Source organism: Electrophorus electricus, chromosome 4, assembly GCF_041902795.1.
Source record: "Electrophorus electricus isolate QZ-2024a chromosome 4, ASM4190279v1, whole genome shotgun sequence".
Classification (NCBI taxonomy): Eukaryota; Metazoa; Chordata; class Actinopteri; order Gymnotiformes; family Gymnotidae; genus Electrophorus; species Electrophorus electricus.
In genome coordinates this window covers 5,681,477-5,697,985 of record NC_137500.1, presented here as the reverse complement: position 1 = coordinate 5,697,985, position 16,509 = coordinate 5,681,477, and the positions used below count along the sequence as shown (strand labels likewise).

The 16,509-nt window shown below is 41.2% G+C and overlaps 2 protein-coding genes across 3 annotated transcripts; both read right to left on the bottom strand.

Annotated features, from left to right (window-relative positions):
- Positions 1-1,505: 1,505 nt before the first annotated feature.
- Positions 1,506-6,488, bottom strand: fbxl22 (F-box and leucine-rich repeat protein 22). The gene is made up of 2 exons (XM_027003318.3): positions 6,001-6,488; positions 1,506-2,591 (listed from the first exon to the last, which is right to left on the bottom strand). The coding sequence occupies exons 1-2, from the start codon at positions 6,333-6,335 to the stop codon at positions 2,243-2,245; spliced, it is 684 nt and encodes a 227-aa protein (XP_026859119.2). The 5' UTR covers positions 6,336-6,488; the 3' UTR covers positions 1,506-2,242.
- A 2,329-nt stretch (positions 6,489-8,817) lies between these two features.
- Positions 8,818-16,441, bottom strand: usp3 (ubiquitin specific peptidase 3). Of its 2 annotated transcripts, none has more exons than XM_027003294.3 (15): positions 15,960-16,441; positions 15,404-15,464; positions 15,081-15,212; positions 14,831-14,914; positions 14,249-14,330; positions 13,931-14,013; positions 13,029-13,142; positions 12,303-12,416; positions 11,652-11,798; positions 10,869-10,975; positions 10,712-10,792; positions 10,482-10,600; positions 10,249-10,362; positions 10,106-10,173; positions 8,818-9,761 (listed from the first exon to the last, which is right to left on the bottom strand). In XM_027003294.3, the coding sequence occupies exons 1-15, from the start codon at positions 16,048-16,050 to the stop codon at positions 9,581-9,583; spliced, it is 1,578 nt and encodes a 525-aa protein (XP_026859095.2). In that variant the 5' UTR covers positions 16,051-16,441; the 3' UTR covers positions 8,818-9,580. The 2 variants fall into 2 exon arrangements, with proteins under 2 accessions (XP_026859095.2, XP_081568098.1); XM_081711972.1 differs by having other exon boundaries at positions 16,341-16,435.
- Positions 16,442-16,509: the final 68 nt, after the last annotated feature.

Here is a 16,509-nt window from a genome sequence, read left to right as displayed (position 1 = left end):
TACAACCATCTGCTTTTTGTCACTCTGCAGTATCTAATGAGTCCCCATATTGCGATGCCAAACAATTGCTCCTATGTAGCTGTCTAAAAATCTACGAGATTTCATCTTGATTACATAACTCCTGGGAGTGGATTGGCAAGCACTTCAAAAGAAATATCTTACTGACATTTTAGGCAATCAAATCATATTATGCTCTGTTTCATGTTTCACGGCTACATTTGCTCTTTGGATCCCAGAGTAAATGAAAAAGGCCTGTAAAAGCTTAAAAGAGCTAAGATATGACTGGAGAAAAACAGTATGAGTGTTACAATAATTTACTCAAAGCACTCATTAAACATTCTTACATAACGAAGTCAGGGTTCGATTGTTGCTCAACAACCTGGAGTATTACTGGGGTATCCTTCCTAATGATGATCTATGATTGGTGCGTCGTAGTTTCATAGTCGTCCTCCGCCCGCATCTTTATCTTTGCACCAAGCTTCATAATCTCATCGTAAAAATTGGATTATATGATTTCGAGGGCGGTACAGTGGGGAAGGATCGGGTAGTTCGTCTCCGACTATAAGGCCCGCCTATACCTGCCTTAAAACTCCCATTAACATTGAGCTCCACGTATATGTGCAGAGGTCGAAAATTATATCGCTTTGTTTTGTTCAATTAGCAACGATGGGCTAGAAAATAGTTTTTAACTCCATTTGAATTGACATATTTTTCATTTACGAGGAAATCTCAAAGATTATGGAAGACTAATCATGCTGCCACACTACAGCTAATATGTTTGTAAACACAGTACACGGGACCTTTTACAAGACTCAGGGTGACTACTCCAGGCTATCCACAGACTGCGTCTTAAATTACTATTCGAATGTTAAACTGTCCCATCAGCTGCAGTTACTCAGAATTATAAGTTATTCTTTGAATTTCGGATTTTAGCATGGGCAACGAGAGATTCGTAAATACAAATGATCAAAAGGTATTTGAACATTGTCTACTAGCGAATTGCCCGGGTCACAAACATAATTAAGATCACTACATATTGTGGCAAAGATAGTATAGTATTTTTAAGGACTACTGCAGCACCTCATTACTCTTTCCCGGCCTCCGCAGCCTTTTCCGGAGGTTGTAACGTAGCTAAACCATAGGTCAAGTACAGCACATACTGTCCCACCCAATTCAAAATATTAAAAAATCTTTAATCAGCTCTGAGAGACTACCACCGCGTCCGGAAAGAACCCCGTCCATGCGGACACTATTGCTTAGCGTGAGTCTGAAGACAGAACAACTATTGTACGTTGTGATATGAGCAGTATCAGTCTTTGTGTTCAAAATCGACGTGGGTATGAGCGGCAAAAACAAAACGGCCAACAAGATTCTTAAAGCAATCAGAGGGCTCTGTTTGGTCGAACAGAGCAGCGTAACTGGGACGCCGTCCAGTATATAAACTGGCTATTAATAAAAATCTGAGATTATGTAACTGAAACATATATCTTTATCTTTATTAAAATTCTGTCATTCACATATTTATTTTATTAAACACCTTTATTAACCACATACTAATCATTAATTAAAAAACCCAATAGCTTAAAATTCTTGTAAATTACATTTCTGTGAAGTGGGTGAGGAAAATATTGATTCATGTTCTATATGGCAAAGTAAAAAAACAAGAAGTCCGAGAAACAATAACAAATATAAAATTATTCGAGTGAACCTTTCATCTCATTTGTAGCCACCTCAACACTGGAAATGTTCCTTTTGCTTTTGGAATCATCATACGCTACGCAATTTTATAAATGGTATATATTTAAACCATGAGCAGGATCACTGTGGAGTTTTACAGTGTAAGATAACGTCTTTTTCTTTCGCAGAAAAAAAGCTCTGGACTGTATGCATGGAAAAGTTACCGAAACACCAGAAACACATCTCTGAAAGACTCATTAAAAATGCCTGGTAGAAAAAACTTTAATAGTCCTTGACATATTTAAAACAAAATGTAAGATAGAAACTTTTTTTTACCTTATCTTTAAAGATACAGTGACATCAACATAATAAAATAACAAATATATTTTTTTAAATTAAAAATTAAAAAACAGAAAAAAAACACTTGCAATCTTCCTGAAATTGAAATTCTTTTGAAAATGTTTTTCTTAAAGTTAAAAGTAATATCAGCTGACAGCACCACAGCAGAGCTGATTAAAATGTTCTCCATCTTGCCTTCTGTGAATGAACCCAGATGCCACACCCCTCAGGAAAATATGAGGACCTTTTGCAAAGCCCTTCTGCTATGCAGCCTCCGTTCAGGCTGGCTGTCCGGAATCATTCCTGCACTGCGCTCAGCGCTCAGCCTCAGCCCGGGCCTCCTCTCCCTGATGGCCTGCAGTCCTGCTTGGGTGATGTTCCTGCAGAAGTCCACCCTCAGCTCCTGCAGGGCACTGCCATGGGCCAGCGTGGCATGCAGGACAGCATCCGTCACCTGGCAGCAGTTCTCCAGGAATAGCCCCTGCAGCCATGTGCAGTGCCGGAGCACACTTATGATGTCACGGTCCGTGACGTGTCCGCAGCCGGACAGGGTCAGGGACAGCAGGTTTGGACATCTTAAAAGAGGGCAGTCATGTGAGATTCAAAGTGAAGAGAGGAATGGGGAACATATAGGGGTGTGACATCTTTCAATCATAAAACATATTTAAAGACATAAAACCTACAGAGCAGTTGCACTGCTAAAAACTGGACGGATAAATACAGTAGACAGAATAATTGTCAGCATTTAGCTTCTTTGTATGTGATGCCTGGTTGAAAAGATTAAGTTGTTTTCTTTTATTCATTTTTCATTTAAAGCAAAAGCACAGCTGCACGCTCCACATAGCTTTTACTGTGAGAACATGTGTTTTGCTTTTGAAAATAGATGTACTAGTTGCATGATGAAAGCTCTTAATTCACCAAGTGAGAAGCCCGCAGACAGGAATGATCTAAGGCAAGCCTGCGTCAGTGGCATGGTAAACAACACTCACAGTGACATAGGAATCCAATTCCCCTGACAACAGCGACATCTCAGACAGTAACCTGAACTAACCACAGATATGTCTGATTCACAGGGAATTTATAGATTAAACACAGCAAAGATTCTGCTGTGGTTTGGTATATCAATTGTCACTGTCACAAAACTACTATTACCCTTGGCATTGGTTTTGTGTTTATAAAGTAACCCTTTTTTTAAAAAAAAATGCACTATTTTACATACTACACATTAGACCTGGTCACAAAAGATTCTGCTGTCAGTTATTTATAGATTCAATGGATTTGTTGCAGCCTGCCTGTGAACTTACATAGGACTAGCATGCAGAAGACATAGTCTCTCACACACACACACACACACACACAGAGAGAGAGAGAGAGAGAGAGAGAGAGAGAGAGAGAGATCTGATGGCTGCCGCTTTAGGTTGTCATTCACATTTACTGATGTGGATTACATAAAGGCTTATGTAATCTTACCATTTAACCACATGTGAGGCCAGCGCATTCCAGTGGCCTGAGAGGCAAGGCAGAGATATACATGACTCTTCGCTCCCCCATTATATAACCATATCCTCCTTTTTCATGGCACCTCCTTCCTTTTGTGCAGATATGGGGGAGTTTTGATTTGTTTGTTTGTTTGTTTTTTGTAAGTACATGGATTTTATTGAAATGAAGCAACCTGACTGTCTGACAGTTTCACACGTCTGTCACTCCTTCTGTCTCATATGTTCTCTTTTTCTCTACAGACAGACACACACATGCTGTCTTTTGTGTTACTCCAAATATCTTCAGTCCTGCTACAGCTACATATTACAGTATATGGGCAGAGATAATGTCATCTAATGGATATCCCATACACAGTTCTCTATCAGTCATGGCGTTTTAAGGTAGTGCTGTACCACAGTGATATAACATCCCACAGTGAAATACACAGAGGAGCATACAAGCTGCACAGCTCCCAGCCAACCCAGTTTAAGCCAAGAGCACCACAGTGCAGCCACATGCAACAGATGACTGTGGTCTCGGGCAGTTAGGCTTTTTATTACACCATTACATAATATTCATCCTGTCTTTAATATGACATAATATGTCCTGTCTTTGTGCATTGGTACAGGGCTTTAGCCTGATGGTATCCATATACTCTAGTCTATTGGTACTTACATAAATATAAGATTTTCAAATAGATAGCAAAGCACTTCTGTAAATCATTTTGCATAAGTGTCTGCCAAATACTGTACATGAAAATAAGAATCGTGTAATTAAGAATTTCCTCTGTGTCAGAAGCATAGGGACTTTGTGTAGATTTACAGAGCCACATAACATCAAAAAGTATACTTTCGACTAATAAATGCAAAACAAAAAATCAGTTTTCAAAAACATAATAGACTACATTAAAGATAAAAGGCCTAAGCTATTTTTTCTTGCATAATCTATTAGTTTCAATCGAGTTGCAGGACTGTGGTAATGTTACCTTGGAGCTATTCATGACTTATGCAGTGACATTAAATAACAGTCAGCAGAAATTAAATGAAGCTAGACACTGTTATGAGAAAGAAAACTGGAACTTAAAAATTCCATCTACAACTCTCACCTCAATGCACTCAGCATTTCATAGGTTTTCTTTTGAATGGTGAAATATGTACTGGTCTGTGTGTTTGTGTAGTATGGAAGCAAAAGAGGCAGAGAGGCAGAGAGAAAGATGGAAACAAGAATTTCACCCTCAACAAAGAGCTGATTGTAGGCTCCACCTGCAGATGTAAATCATTGCATGGAGGCAGACAGGGGAGGGACCAGACCTCAAGGTGGGGACTAAACTAATTTCTTTGGCCAGACAGTGAAAAGTGTCCTTATCCCACTTATGCCCTCCTATGATTTCTTTGAGTGACAAGCACACTGTAGGAGGTTTAACAAGCCTGCCCAGCCTCCGGTGCCTCTGGGCAGAGATCACAGTGCCTCAGAAGCCACCTTATGGCACAACACAATGGGGCTGAGCTGCAGTGCATTTCACAACAGCAAGCAGTCATTACAGGCTGTTGGAGAAACCTCTGGCACTGTACCTCAAGAGCAGTTAAAGCTCAAGAGGGCAATTCATCTCCCACACGCTGTGCACTGCTCATCTGCTGTATACTGCATGCTGCTTCTCAGACTTTGTGGTAGGAGTGGTTGAGAAGGCACCAAGACAAACAAGCTAGAGAAATGGAAGAGATTCTCAGACTCTTTTCTATATTGATGACACCCTCTAGAAATTGACAGGTTCCTACGTAGATTTTGACATTAAGCAGGGACTGTTTTAGGTGGAAGTATATAGTTAGCTCAGACAAGTTGCCATGTTTAAGTGATTTTTAGTTTCCTCTTGATATAGAGCAGGCTTTAGGAATGCCAAAAGATAGGCAGTTCACGTTCAGACATTCTCTCCTTAGGGGAATACTGACTGTTGAATTCATTTTCAGAATATGTTGGTCTATACTCGCAAGCAAATTTTTCTGTTTGTCATCATACTGATTTTTAAAAAGTATAATTATTAAATATTAAAATTAAATATGTTGTATTCCTGATACACTATGATATATAGCTTTTTTTTTTCCCTTCTAGAAGGGTGAGTTTACACCCTGTGGTTTTGAGTGACAGTTTCTTTGAGTGACGTGCCTGAGTCAGAGGGTCTGGGTGTATTAAATTAATCCACAGGCAAACTGTGACATTTACCTGCTAATGTATTCCCTTTCCAAATGCAGTTAATAAACAAACAAAAGGACACATGAGCACATTTTAAAGTATTTGATTTATAAGTATTCTAATGCATGGCAATTACTGAATATTTTAAAAAGTATTTAATAATGTATTAAAAAACTATGAAAAAGACTATTTCAAATTATTAATACGTGCAAAAAATCCACTCCTTTTATTTCTACTGCTATATTTACCTTCTCACATCTGCAGCGTGGTGTGACATGGGAATAAAAGGGAAAGAGTTTAGACAATAAAAGCACTCACATGTTGCATACACGCTCCAGAAAATGGCTAACCAGGCTCTCGTGCTTGCTGCAAAGGTCCCTCTGGAATGTTGTCTTCATCCAGTATTCTATGTTGCACACTTTGACCCTGCTGGAATGCCAGCATATGTTCAAGTACCTCAGAGATGGGCTCAGAATGAAGTTATTTCTCCTCAGCTCACAAGGGGAACAAAAATGGAGGAGTGACCACAGCTGAGGGTCCAGGAACGCTTCGCGGAGGCGCATGCAGGTCAGAGACAGATTCCACCGAGTGTCCTTATCCAGGAAAGAGAAAAGATGCACTAAGCACTCTTGGTTAAGATCGGTGAGCTGCATGCCAAAGTGAATACAGAGGGAGAAAAGTAAAAGAAAATAGTGCAGAGGCCTCTCTGGCCCAGGCTGAAAGCTGGCCTGTTGACGCACACCCAGAACAAGGGCAGTAGTGGGGCTGCAGTCTGATCTGTGTGGCCTGGATACATGACTCCTTCTCAGGCTCTTCCTTATGCACAGTAGCCTTGAACATATAAGGTCGTAAAGAATGGGAGTTATTTTGAGAGGACAACAGCAGGCACAGTCAAAAATGGAAATGTGTGAAGCATGAGCACTCACACACACACACACACACACACACACACACACACACACACACACAACAAACACACAGTGCTGCTCCATCTGTCTCTCGTGCCTGGACAGGACAGATGTTTGGACGGCAGCAGCTGGTGTTTATCACTCACAGTGAAGGCTTTTATCGAGGTAGGGCTTTCACACTCGTGCATTCAGGAGGAGGGGAGAAGCAAGACAGCAAGTTGTTTTATGAGGCTGAAGTTCCACCCCAATCAAAACTTTCTCATGTGGCTACAAAGTGATCTATGCAGTCATCTTCATGACTGGTGGGAAGTAAGAAGTGGCTTGCAAATGAACAGGCTGAGCAATACGGAGAAACCAAACACTGATCTGAGTGTGCGTGATAATGTGGGCCGACCTGGACTGAAAGACCATGGTGAATTGATTTTGCAATTATTTCTTGACCACAGAGCAGAAAGTACATTTGTAAGCCAAGTACGCAGGGGTGGGAAAACAGCACTTCAGATGAGCAACTGGAGAGGAGATTTCACTCAAAAAATAAATGAACTATGGCTGTCTGACTTCTCAGGCTCATCTGATAGGGTTAGGTGCACTGGTGCATACCGCTTGGGCCATGACAAAGCATTGCCCTGGAGAGCTGAGATTACAGTCTGCACCCTGTGACTCACTGTCACAGAGTCATGACGTGTAACGGCAATAAATGAAGTGGCAGCCCTCCCTAAAGTCACGGCAACGTGAGCGTATCGGCAGCGGCTGGGGAAGGGGAAGGGGGAGGCAGGAGAGAGGGAGAGAGAGAAGGCTTGAGGTGGCATTGGCTCAAGTCGTGTAACTGATGAGGATCGTGTTGCAGCCTTGGACAAACATCTGACTTTGTGTGTAGAAACTTGACAGAGATAGAGAGAGAGAGTGCGAGCACATAAGCCTAACTGAGCAGCTGTTCCTTTTCATAACACAGGAGGTCCTATTCCTAGTATGTCAGGAACACTGCCTTTGTCGGCACGTGGCGCGTGAGCTGCCCCAACATTTGTTCTGCTACGCTGACTCTGCATGTGTGCATGTGGGGGCAGGCAAGTGACTTTTTTAAAATATATATATATATATAAAAGTAACAAATATGAAGGGGCAGTAAACACAAAGCTTAGAGACGCATTTGAGCATGCCCTACGACTGTGGCTCTGAGTGCTCGACCTTCTCAAAGCTGGTCTTTAACATTTTACACTAACAAAACTGAGATGGTTACTCTGACGTGGATCAATTGTAGAGAATATAGCATGCCGAAGCCTCACCTACATTTGTACACTGGAACATAACACCAAAGTGGCCAGTATACCCCCTTTAAATATTCAATTGTCACAGAAAGATCACCCATAAAAATACATACATGTGACTGCCAAGACTGCTGGTTCTCAGTCCAGTACTTGGTCCATGTTTTTGTTGTTTCAGCTCTTCATATGATTACACAGTAAGCATAGCTGCAGATCTGTGGATCACCAGGCTCATGTGTGTAAGAAGCTTGAACAGACTGAATAAGTGGACTGGCCAGAGGTCTCCTAGAACCAGATTGAGAATCTCTTGTATAGGCATCATTGACAGGGCTTGCTAATCCAGGTGCACATAGCATGTAGGCATTTTGTGGTATAGCAAAAACTACCGGATATTGTAAAATAACATAAATCTTATCCAGTAATTCCCTCATGCAATTATCCTCACAAATAGCTGACTGATTCCATATGCCATAGTTTCTTGTTTTCCCAGATAGACATAGCATGCTGCTTCACAGCTACAATAACGCATTGTATTATATTGTGAGCTTGCTCCCATATGTAGCCACTACTGATGTAGTATTACCACACCTGGCACTCTGGCATACTGACAGTTTAATGCACCATCACTTCAATCCCATACAGTCACCAGAAGATTAGCACCACTACATACTGGCACTGTGTATATTGTATTTTGTTGTCCTGTACACGATCTGTATATTATGGAGTGTATGTATATTACCTGTATTGCTTGAGTTAGCAGTCAAATTGAACCAAATTCATTGTGTCAGTATACGTGGCCAATAAATCCGATTCTGAGGAATGTTTACAAAATTCCTTTCAGTGTACTTAGATCATTCTGTAGTGCAAAGAACACAATTGATACTTGTTGCTTTTCATATGGATGAAAGTTGGAAAAAACAAGTTGGAAAAGTTCAATCATGACCTCTATAACAGAGATAAAATCCTTTTAGAAGTTATTTGCCAAGCTGACATCTTTATTGCATCTGTAAAAGACAGCAAGAAATTGAGTGCGCACATGACATGGTAGCATCAGGTTTTAAATTATGGATTATGCTTACTACCATAAACGGTCTGAATGATCACACATCCAAGCTTACACAATCGCTGTTTCATGGCCTAGAGGAACCTCACTTCAAAAGTCCTTTTCACATTTATGTGATGTTTGTTGGAGTAAACCACTTGTGATTAAAAACAAAAACCTTTTATTGTAATTTTGACCCTTATCAAGTTTCACTTTAGAAATAATTCTATATATAACAAATAGCAGTAAGAAAATATTTGAGGTTGAAACATTTAGTTAATTTACATAAAATCCTTTAAATGGACCATAACTGACCTGATCTGGGGAAGAAGTGAGCAATGTCTGCCAAAGACATGACTGGCATTATCATTAGAAGAAAAGAACAATTAATAAGACAACGGGACATTATCATTCACAGCCTCTTCCACTGCTCAGCCATTTTACTTTACATAGCTTCAGCATAAACAAAGCATCATTCTCTCTCAAAAGGACAATTACCTTTGGACAAACAAAAGCATCAAAAACCAACCAACAGAAATGCTTCCTTTAAAAAAAAAAAAAAAACAACAAAAGCAGCAATTAGGTTTAATTGAGGTTTTTTCTGTTGTTGTTATAGGAGAATAATCAGAGTGGGACTGTATGAGGGAGACCATCATTCTGAGTGCTTCCTTGAACAATAAGGCTGTTTAAAGCCGAGACCCAAGCTCTGAGTCGGTGCTCTCCTGCACTGTCTGCTCTGTGTAGAACAGAACGTAGGCCTTGGCTTTGGACACTGTCTCGTCACTGACCAGAGTCACAGTGCTGTCATTGAAGTGATACCACTGGCCCTCGTGAAGCCCATATGCTGTATAATGGCCGGACCCCACACTGTGAGGGGAAAAACAAGGTTAATTCTTAGTATAACTGTACCTTTACCATTGTAGCCTTTACCATTCCTCTTTTCAAAAGCAAAAAAGAGAAATGCAAGAAGAAAAACAAAGAAAATAGTAAAAAAATAAAATAAATTAAACTGACAGAAGGCAGTAAAGCTTCATGTTGCAACAGCCCCATCTACTGGTGAAGTTGTCAAAAATAAAGTGGAAAATCATGCACTTCAATTTTAAGCTACATTAACAACAAAAGGTCCCGTTACACTACACATATACAATTAAGCAGCACACAGAACTAATAGCACTTTTAAAACTAAGACAGCACAGGAGACTTTTACTTACCCAGATCCATGATGCACCACTACAGCAGCAAGGTCATACAGGCAACTCTCAGGAAGGATGCTTTCAGGCTAAAAACACAACACAGTTTGAAATAATAACAAAAGCACAAGTAATACAAGTTGAAGGCAGAACACAAGTCTCACCTCCAGTAAATAGCACCTCATGTCCAGGCCATGCAGTGGGAACTCTACATAGGTATCAACCTTATTCCTCAGAAAAGCTGTCCAGTGGAACCTCTTCAGGTGTAAACACAGGACCTGCGATGGGGCGATGAGTAACAGCATAAGCCATAATGAGGAAGTATGTTTGGAATCAAAACCTTAAAAACTTGTGTTTTTTTTAAATCCAGTTCTTAAACACCAATATGGCCCCTTACTTTAGGCAGTTTCTGGATCCAGAATTTCTTGGTGGACTTCTGTCTTTTTTTACATTTATGGCACATGTAAAGCTCTGTTTCATCAAGCTCTTCAAGGTCAGTAAAACTAGAAAGGCAATCTGGAGAAAAATCCAAAACCCAGTACATGCACACACACGCACGTACACACGCACACTTTAGTTTCTTTACAGATCACCATTGCATGTTACCCAAAACATCCAGCTGCTTACCATGCAAGGTGCAGGCTGGGCCTGGCTCTTGGTCCTTTGCACGCTTCACACGGAACCAACTGGGAATGTCCAGAGAAAGGTCTGGAGGAAAGACACTTTACTCACCCAGACTGCTCTAAACTCATACAGATGGGATATCTTGGAGGAAAAGATTCACCTAAGAAAGGGTCAAACTTCTTTGACTCGGTTCCACATATCAAGCAGTTGACTTCATTCTGCAGCACTCCACCAAATACAGACGTGACAACTGTGACGATCCCGTTACTGAAATGCACAAAAAGGATCAGAGAATATCAGATGGAACGCCACATATGCCCTACTTGCACATTATACACTTTTCATTGCATTCGGTGTGTCCTCTGAAATGTTCCTCCTCGAGTCTGCATTCTGTAAGACATCTCCCATGGCCTGTCTTCCATTACAGGATTATTCAACCATACTGCTAAACACAACCAAGTGAGCATGGCAGAACACTGCACTCCTGTTTCACTACGCCCGGCAAATACACTTAGGCTGCATCCCAGAGCAGTGGGATTCGTGCGCTCAGCATGTCTAACACAGGACTGGAAATGTAATCAAAACCGGATGGCTGCTACAGGCGCCTGAGTGCAATCCAATGGCTGTCTCCTGTGCAGCACAAAGTGAGCACTACAGTTATTAAGCAGGAACTAATATCCTGAACTACAAGGAGAGCCCTGCAGAGCAGGACTTTAATCTGTGGTTCTCCACTAGCCCATCTGGGCATGCTTCATTACAGAACTGTATAGTACTGATATTCTGGGACCATATGCAATCGCTCATTATCCGTCACATTCTGTACAAATTCATCGAGTGGCTGATAGTGGTGTGCCATAAGAGCAAAGATAGAAGTGCACCAAGATAAAATAAAAAACCCCACAGAGCCCCGTGGTGTCACGGCTGCTGTGTGCTCAGGTCTTACATGCAGCATTTGCCATCTGAGGTAAGGATTGTGGTGTCTGGAGGCAGGCTGGGACCAGGCACTCCATTCCTGCTGCCCTGCAGCTCTCTGTGCAGGTGATCCAGCAGGTATCGCAGGAACTCATGCGCATCCTGCTGCTGGTAGCCCCTGCGGAAGCACGCAGCACACCACTGCAGGGTTAACAAGACGCATTTACCTGTAACTCATTCAGGAAACTCACTACAATTTAGACGAATGAACAAACAATTTACATGTAGATTAATGTTTGGAAAAGAAATTCAACACTCATTGACTGAACAAAAATGAGCCCATCACAATCCAAGTCAGTCTGTGTGTATAATATAGTTTCCCAAAGAGCCCAAGACAGACAGAAAACTACAATTTGGCTACACACACACACACACACACACACACACGTCCCAGTTAATCTGTCTTGACCACCTCTCATGTAACTGAATATCTCTGATAACCAGAAGAAAGTGAAAATAAATGCTGTGTTTCTCAGCTCTGAGGGCAGAACTACTGAAGAGTTGAAGCCTTAACAAAACACGAGAAATTCTATTGCACTATAGCGTAACTCCCAGAGTCACAAAGGCAGACAATGGAGCCTAAAATAGTGCATGCGACTTTCTTGTACACAAGTCACATTACCTGAAACTTGGCATTATTTTCCAGATGACATAGAAGAGGGCATCTGGGCTGAAGGCAGTCTGACTGCCCTGCCAGAGAGAACACAACGTCTTCCTGAGCTCCTCAACTAGAGACCTGACAACACACAGGAAAATATACGTCAGCTCAGGATGGATACACATCAATACGGTCACACTCTCAGCCAGGTTTTTAAGGGAGATAAATTATAGCATTTACTTTACTCAAATAGCAATTTGAAAGAACAGCTCGCTTCTTGGTTATAGCTCATCAAAAAGCAAACACAGTGAGGCACAGGATATTGCTTCATATTATTGTGATTTCACATCATTGCTGCACTCTGAGAAGAGAAGATGCCCCGGTGCCGATAGTCCCACTGCAGCACAGAAACTGTTCAGCCTGTTCTAGGCTAAAGGCATGCTCAAGGGCCTGATTGCAATCACCACTTGACTGGTGACTCATTTTAATAGCTTGCAACCAAACAGTGAGCAGACTAGGCTGATAAGCAGAACTGCTCCTGAAATTATACTGATCAAGAAAGATTTATTTCATCATGCAATACTACCTTGAAACCTGCAATCAAGGTTAATCACTACAAAAAGGTCATAAAATGGCCTCTCAAAACACCATTTCATTTAAGACACTAGTTTCCAAAGAATGCTTTAAAACTGATTCGCGAGTATGATGCAAACCCTCCCCTACTCCCCCATCCATTGGAGACGACCTTACACACTGCTGTCCCCCTGGCTTCTTGTATGGTACATTCTTCTTCCTGCAGTTTTCCCGCTCCGTAGTGCCATGGCTGGCATGTCTTTAAAATAGCAACTAAACTGTGGAATGTTGCTGTGGAGGAAAGGGAAAAAAAAAAAGAAAGAATAAAATTCAACTTTCACACAACTGAGGAAGATAAACATGTTAGTAAAGGAATAGTCCAAACTTTGATTGGTAGATGTACTTATATTTATAGACATATATATTTGTTTTAGACAGAAGATTAGAGAGGCCAGGAGATGCTATGATCGGTTAAAGATGTGGCAATGTCCCCACAATGGACTAGGAACACAGAGAAGGAGCAAATAGGTGTGTATAGTGAAAGGTTAGTGCCCCTTCACAGCCACATGTCAAAGCACTACTAGCTGTATTATGTGTACAGATGATAAAGGACACTAAACTAAAATAGTTTTTACTATAATACTATTCGTACAAAACGGTGTAATCATTTATTTACACAGAATGATTAACGTATACATATAGATTCACCACTCACCATAGTAACCATGCGCAAAATTAAGTCAAATATGTTTCGTGAAATAGAGGTTTTTGACCATCTGATGTGAACCACTTCTAAAGATTGAAATCACTGACATGAGTTCTGGCTTATACCACTGTGGTATTTAACAGGCAGGTCAGCTACTCTGAGCCTGGCTGTAGTCAGCAGGCAGTCAGCCCAGTGCTTCTGGCCGACATCCAGCATCCATTACTGTCAGCTGACTGGCCAGATGCCCCGCGAATGGTTCAGTTGCTTCAGAAGAGATTGGGGTGCATTCCAGACCCAGCAAGCCACGCCACATACACCCTGCCTCCCCACATATGCCATTGTGCCCAGAGCCAGACCCACAAGCAGCCCTTACCTCAGTGACTGGAGGATGGCATTCATGAAACATGTGTTGCCAAGGTTGCGCAGGCCAGTGGCGCACAGAGCAGGAGAGACATCCTAAGAGCAGGTAGGCATAAAAATGTCTTAGAACCAAAATTATACACAAGGCTGAAGAAAGAAGTTGTATAATTTCTCCAAATCACTTTCTGAATATGCACTAAAGCCATTTGCCACAGACATCATTCAAATACTTACTATGTCACACCCACAATCCAATAAAGTCAACGCAACATTTAGTTTTTGTAGAGCAAGACAAAAGACTAGTTCAGAGATTCTTGGAGTGCACACTTACAAAGCCTTCTGGCACCCTGCTGTCAGGAGAGCAATCACCTGAAAGCTTTCTTTTTCGTGGTCTGTCAGCATTTATCATAGAGCTGAAACAGAGAATTCATTTGTCACCTGTTGAGCATAGGTCACATTAACGAGAGTTTAACAACGTTTCACATAAGGCTCAAAAGGTTTCAATCAATATACAGAATATATGTATGAAAAATACACAGTCAGGAAGTAAACTCTGGCCATTGGACCAGTAGTCAGGGTTAGGACCTGCTTATCATTATGTGAGTAATCTTTACCACCAACGGCAAATAAGCAAAGAAATGACCTGCAATTGGAATTGAAAGGTAACTTCAAAAAACTAGAAAAATCATGGGTATACTATCCCACATAGACAACCAAGACAACTGAACAATATTTGGTGAAGTTCTAGTAAACAAGTATTTGCACATGGTCAATAAACCACAAAGAGTATGGACAGTGATATATGCACATTAAACTTTCACCATTAGATACTTTAAAACTTCTCCCGAGCACTGTCAAGTAACCATCAGGTTGCTAGTGCATTCTCTCTTCAATGAGCGCAGACAGTACTCACTTCTCTAAACTCTGAAGATGCTCTCTCACTCTCTGGACCAGGCCCATTTTGGTGTCATTCACCACAAAGTCATCACATCGATAACTGAACGGTATTAAAACAATAAAGTTCATTACAAGAATGCAAGAATTCTTGGGTAAAGACAAGTTTATAAGAAACTTATAAACATATCTGACACTAAGAAAGTTTTAGTGGCAAATATGTTTTTAAAAGTGTTAAGTTAAAAACCTGGACTTCAGGTGAGACAGACCAGAATGTGCTATAGCTGCTGCAGTCCATACACACAGAGTGCTGCTGTAACTTCTCCTTCTCTGGTTTGCTCTGACCACTTGCTGCACTCTTAATCTCCTCAAAGTGCTTCTTTGCATGGCCATTGACATACCTTACAAAAGATAATTATTTTTTTTAACCTGTGCCACTGATCCTCTGAGAAAACAGAACAAATTTAAATAGCTATGTCACATCACGTGATAAAATATTAACTTTGCAATTGTATTTGAACAGTAAATAAATTACATTTGAGACTAAAAAAGTTGATATGCTATCAGTGTGTGAGTGTAAGCAAACACTTACCTTCCACAATGCACATTCAAGCATGTAAGGCAAACCCAAGGACTTTTGTTTGACCGGCAAACTAGATAATCAGAAAAGAAATACGCTTTCAGATCCTAATATCCTAGGAAACCTAGGTCAAGCGTTTTTTGAGGTTTCTTCCATTTCTCTCTATATCTATATCTATATATATATATATATATATATATATATATATATATATATAAACAAACTTTTTCAAAACTAAAAATTTGCCCCCCGGGAAAATAACGGTGCCACAGCGCCGTCCATAGGAAAGCAGACGAGACTGCATAGCAATAATGAAGACAACATATTCCCGTCCTTTCAACAAACTAACCAAGCTACCTCATCAATACATAATCGAGCTAACCTCAACAAGAACAAAACGAATCGGTACACGAAGGCTGTCTGAAGCTGTGTAGCAGGATAGTTAGCTACTTTGGGTAATTAGGTTATTCTACCTAGCAGTAACCACTCATCTTCTAGGTAGTGATGTTAACTGCCGTCTTTTAATAACTTTACCATGGCTTTAAATGTCTAGTCCATGGCAACTCACCGCTACAGCACCATGAAGAGGGCGAACCGTGAGGGAAGCGGGCAGGATCCAGCGAGGCGCACACGCTGGAGCCCAGATGAGGGCACTCCATGGCCAACGTCGCTAGATAACTGATTTAACCTAGACTAACTTCGAGATAAGCAGCTAAAGCTAACGCCACCCCCACGAAATTCAGATAAAGTCTGTAAAAACAGCAGACGAAATAACGGCGAACTGGTTTGTATAGGCGGCTAGTTAACCGAGAGCACTAGGCCAGCCAGCCAACGTGTTAGCTGGCAAGAAGATCTTGACTTCGGCTGCATCCGCCATCTCCGACGCAAAGTGGCTACAAAAATGCGAACGCGAGGTACATTTTACAAAAAGAAGCCGCGGTTTGCTTGCCCAGATCGTCGGATGCTACTCTTTGTCACCGACACCGTCAATCTTGATCCATAGAAAGCGGCGTGCAGTTAGACTAGGAAGTGGTCACGAGGAAGACGGAGCGCTAACAAATGACGTCAGAAGCCCAACGTGGTTGGCGGAACTAGAGGAAGGCCAAGAGACCTAAAAA

What these genes read in the sequence shown, in the direction of transcription:
- fbxl22 (XM_027003318.3), bottom strand. Translation starts at nt 6,335, where the DNA reads ATGCAGCTCACCGATCTTAACCAAGAGTGCTTAGTGCATCTTTTCTCT. An exon ending in CTGGAGCGTGTATGCAACAT is followed by an intron (nt 2,592 to 6,000) that starts GTGAGTGCTTTT and finishes CCCTCTTTTAAG; the next exon opens with ATGTCCAAACCTGCTGTCCC.
- usp3 (XM_027003294.3), bottom strand. Translation starts at nt 16,050, where the DNA reads ATGGAGTGCCCTCATCTGGGCTCCAGCGTGTGCGCCTCGCTGGATCCT. An exon ending in CTCTTCATGGTGCTGTAGCG is followed by an intron (nt 15,465 to 15,959) that starts GTGAGTTGCCAT and finishes CTGATTATCTAG; the next exon opens with TTTGCCGGTCAAACAAAAGT. An exon ending in GCCATCCTCCAGTCACTGAG is followed by an intron (nt 13,143 to 13,930) that starts GTAAGGGCTGCT and finishes TTTCCTCCACAG; the next exon opens with CAACATTCCACAGTTTAGTT.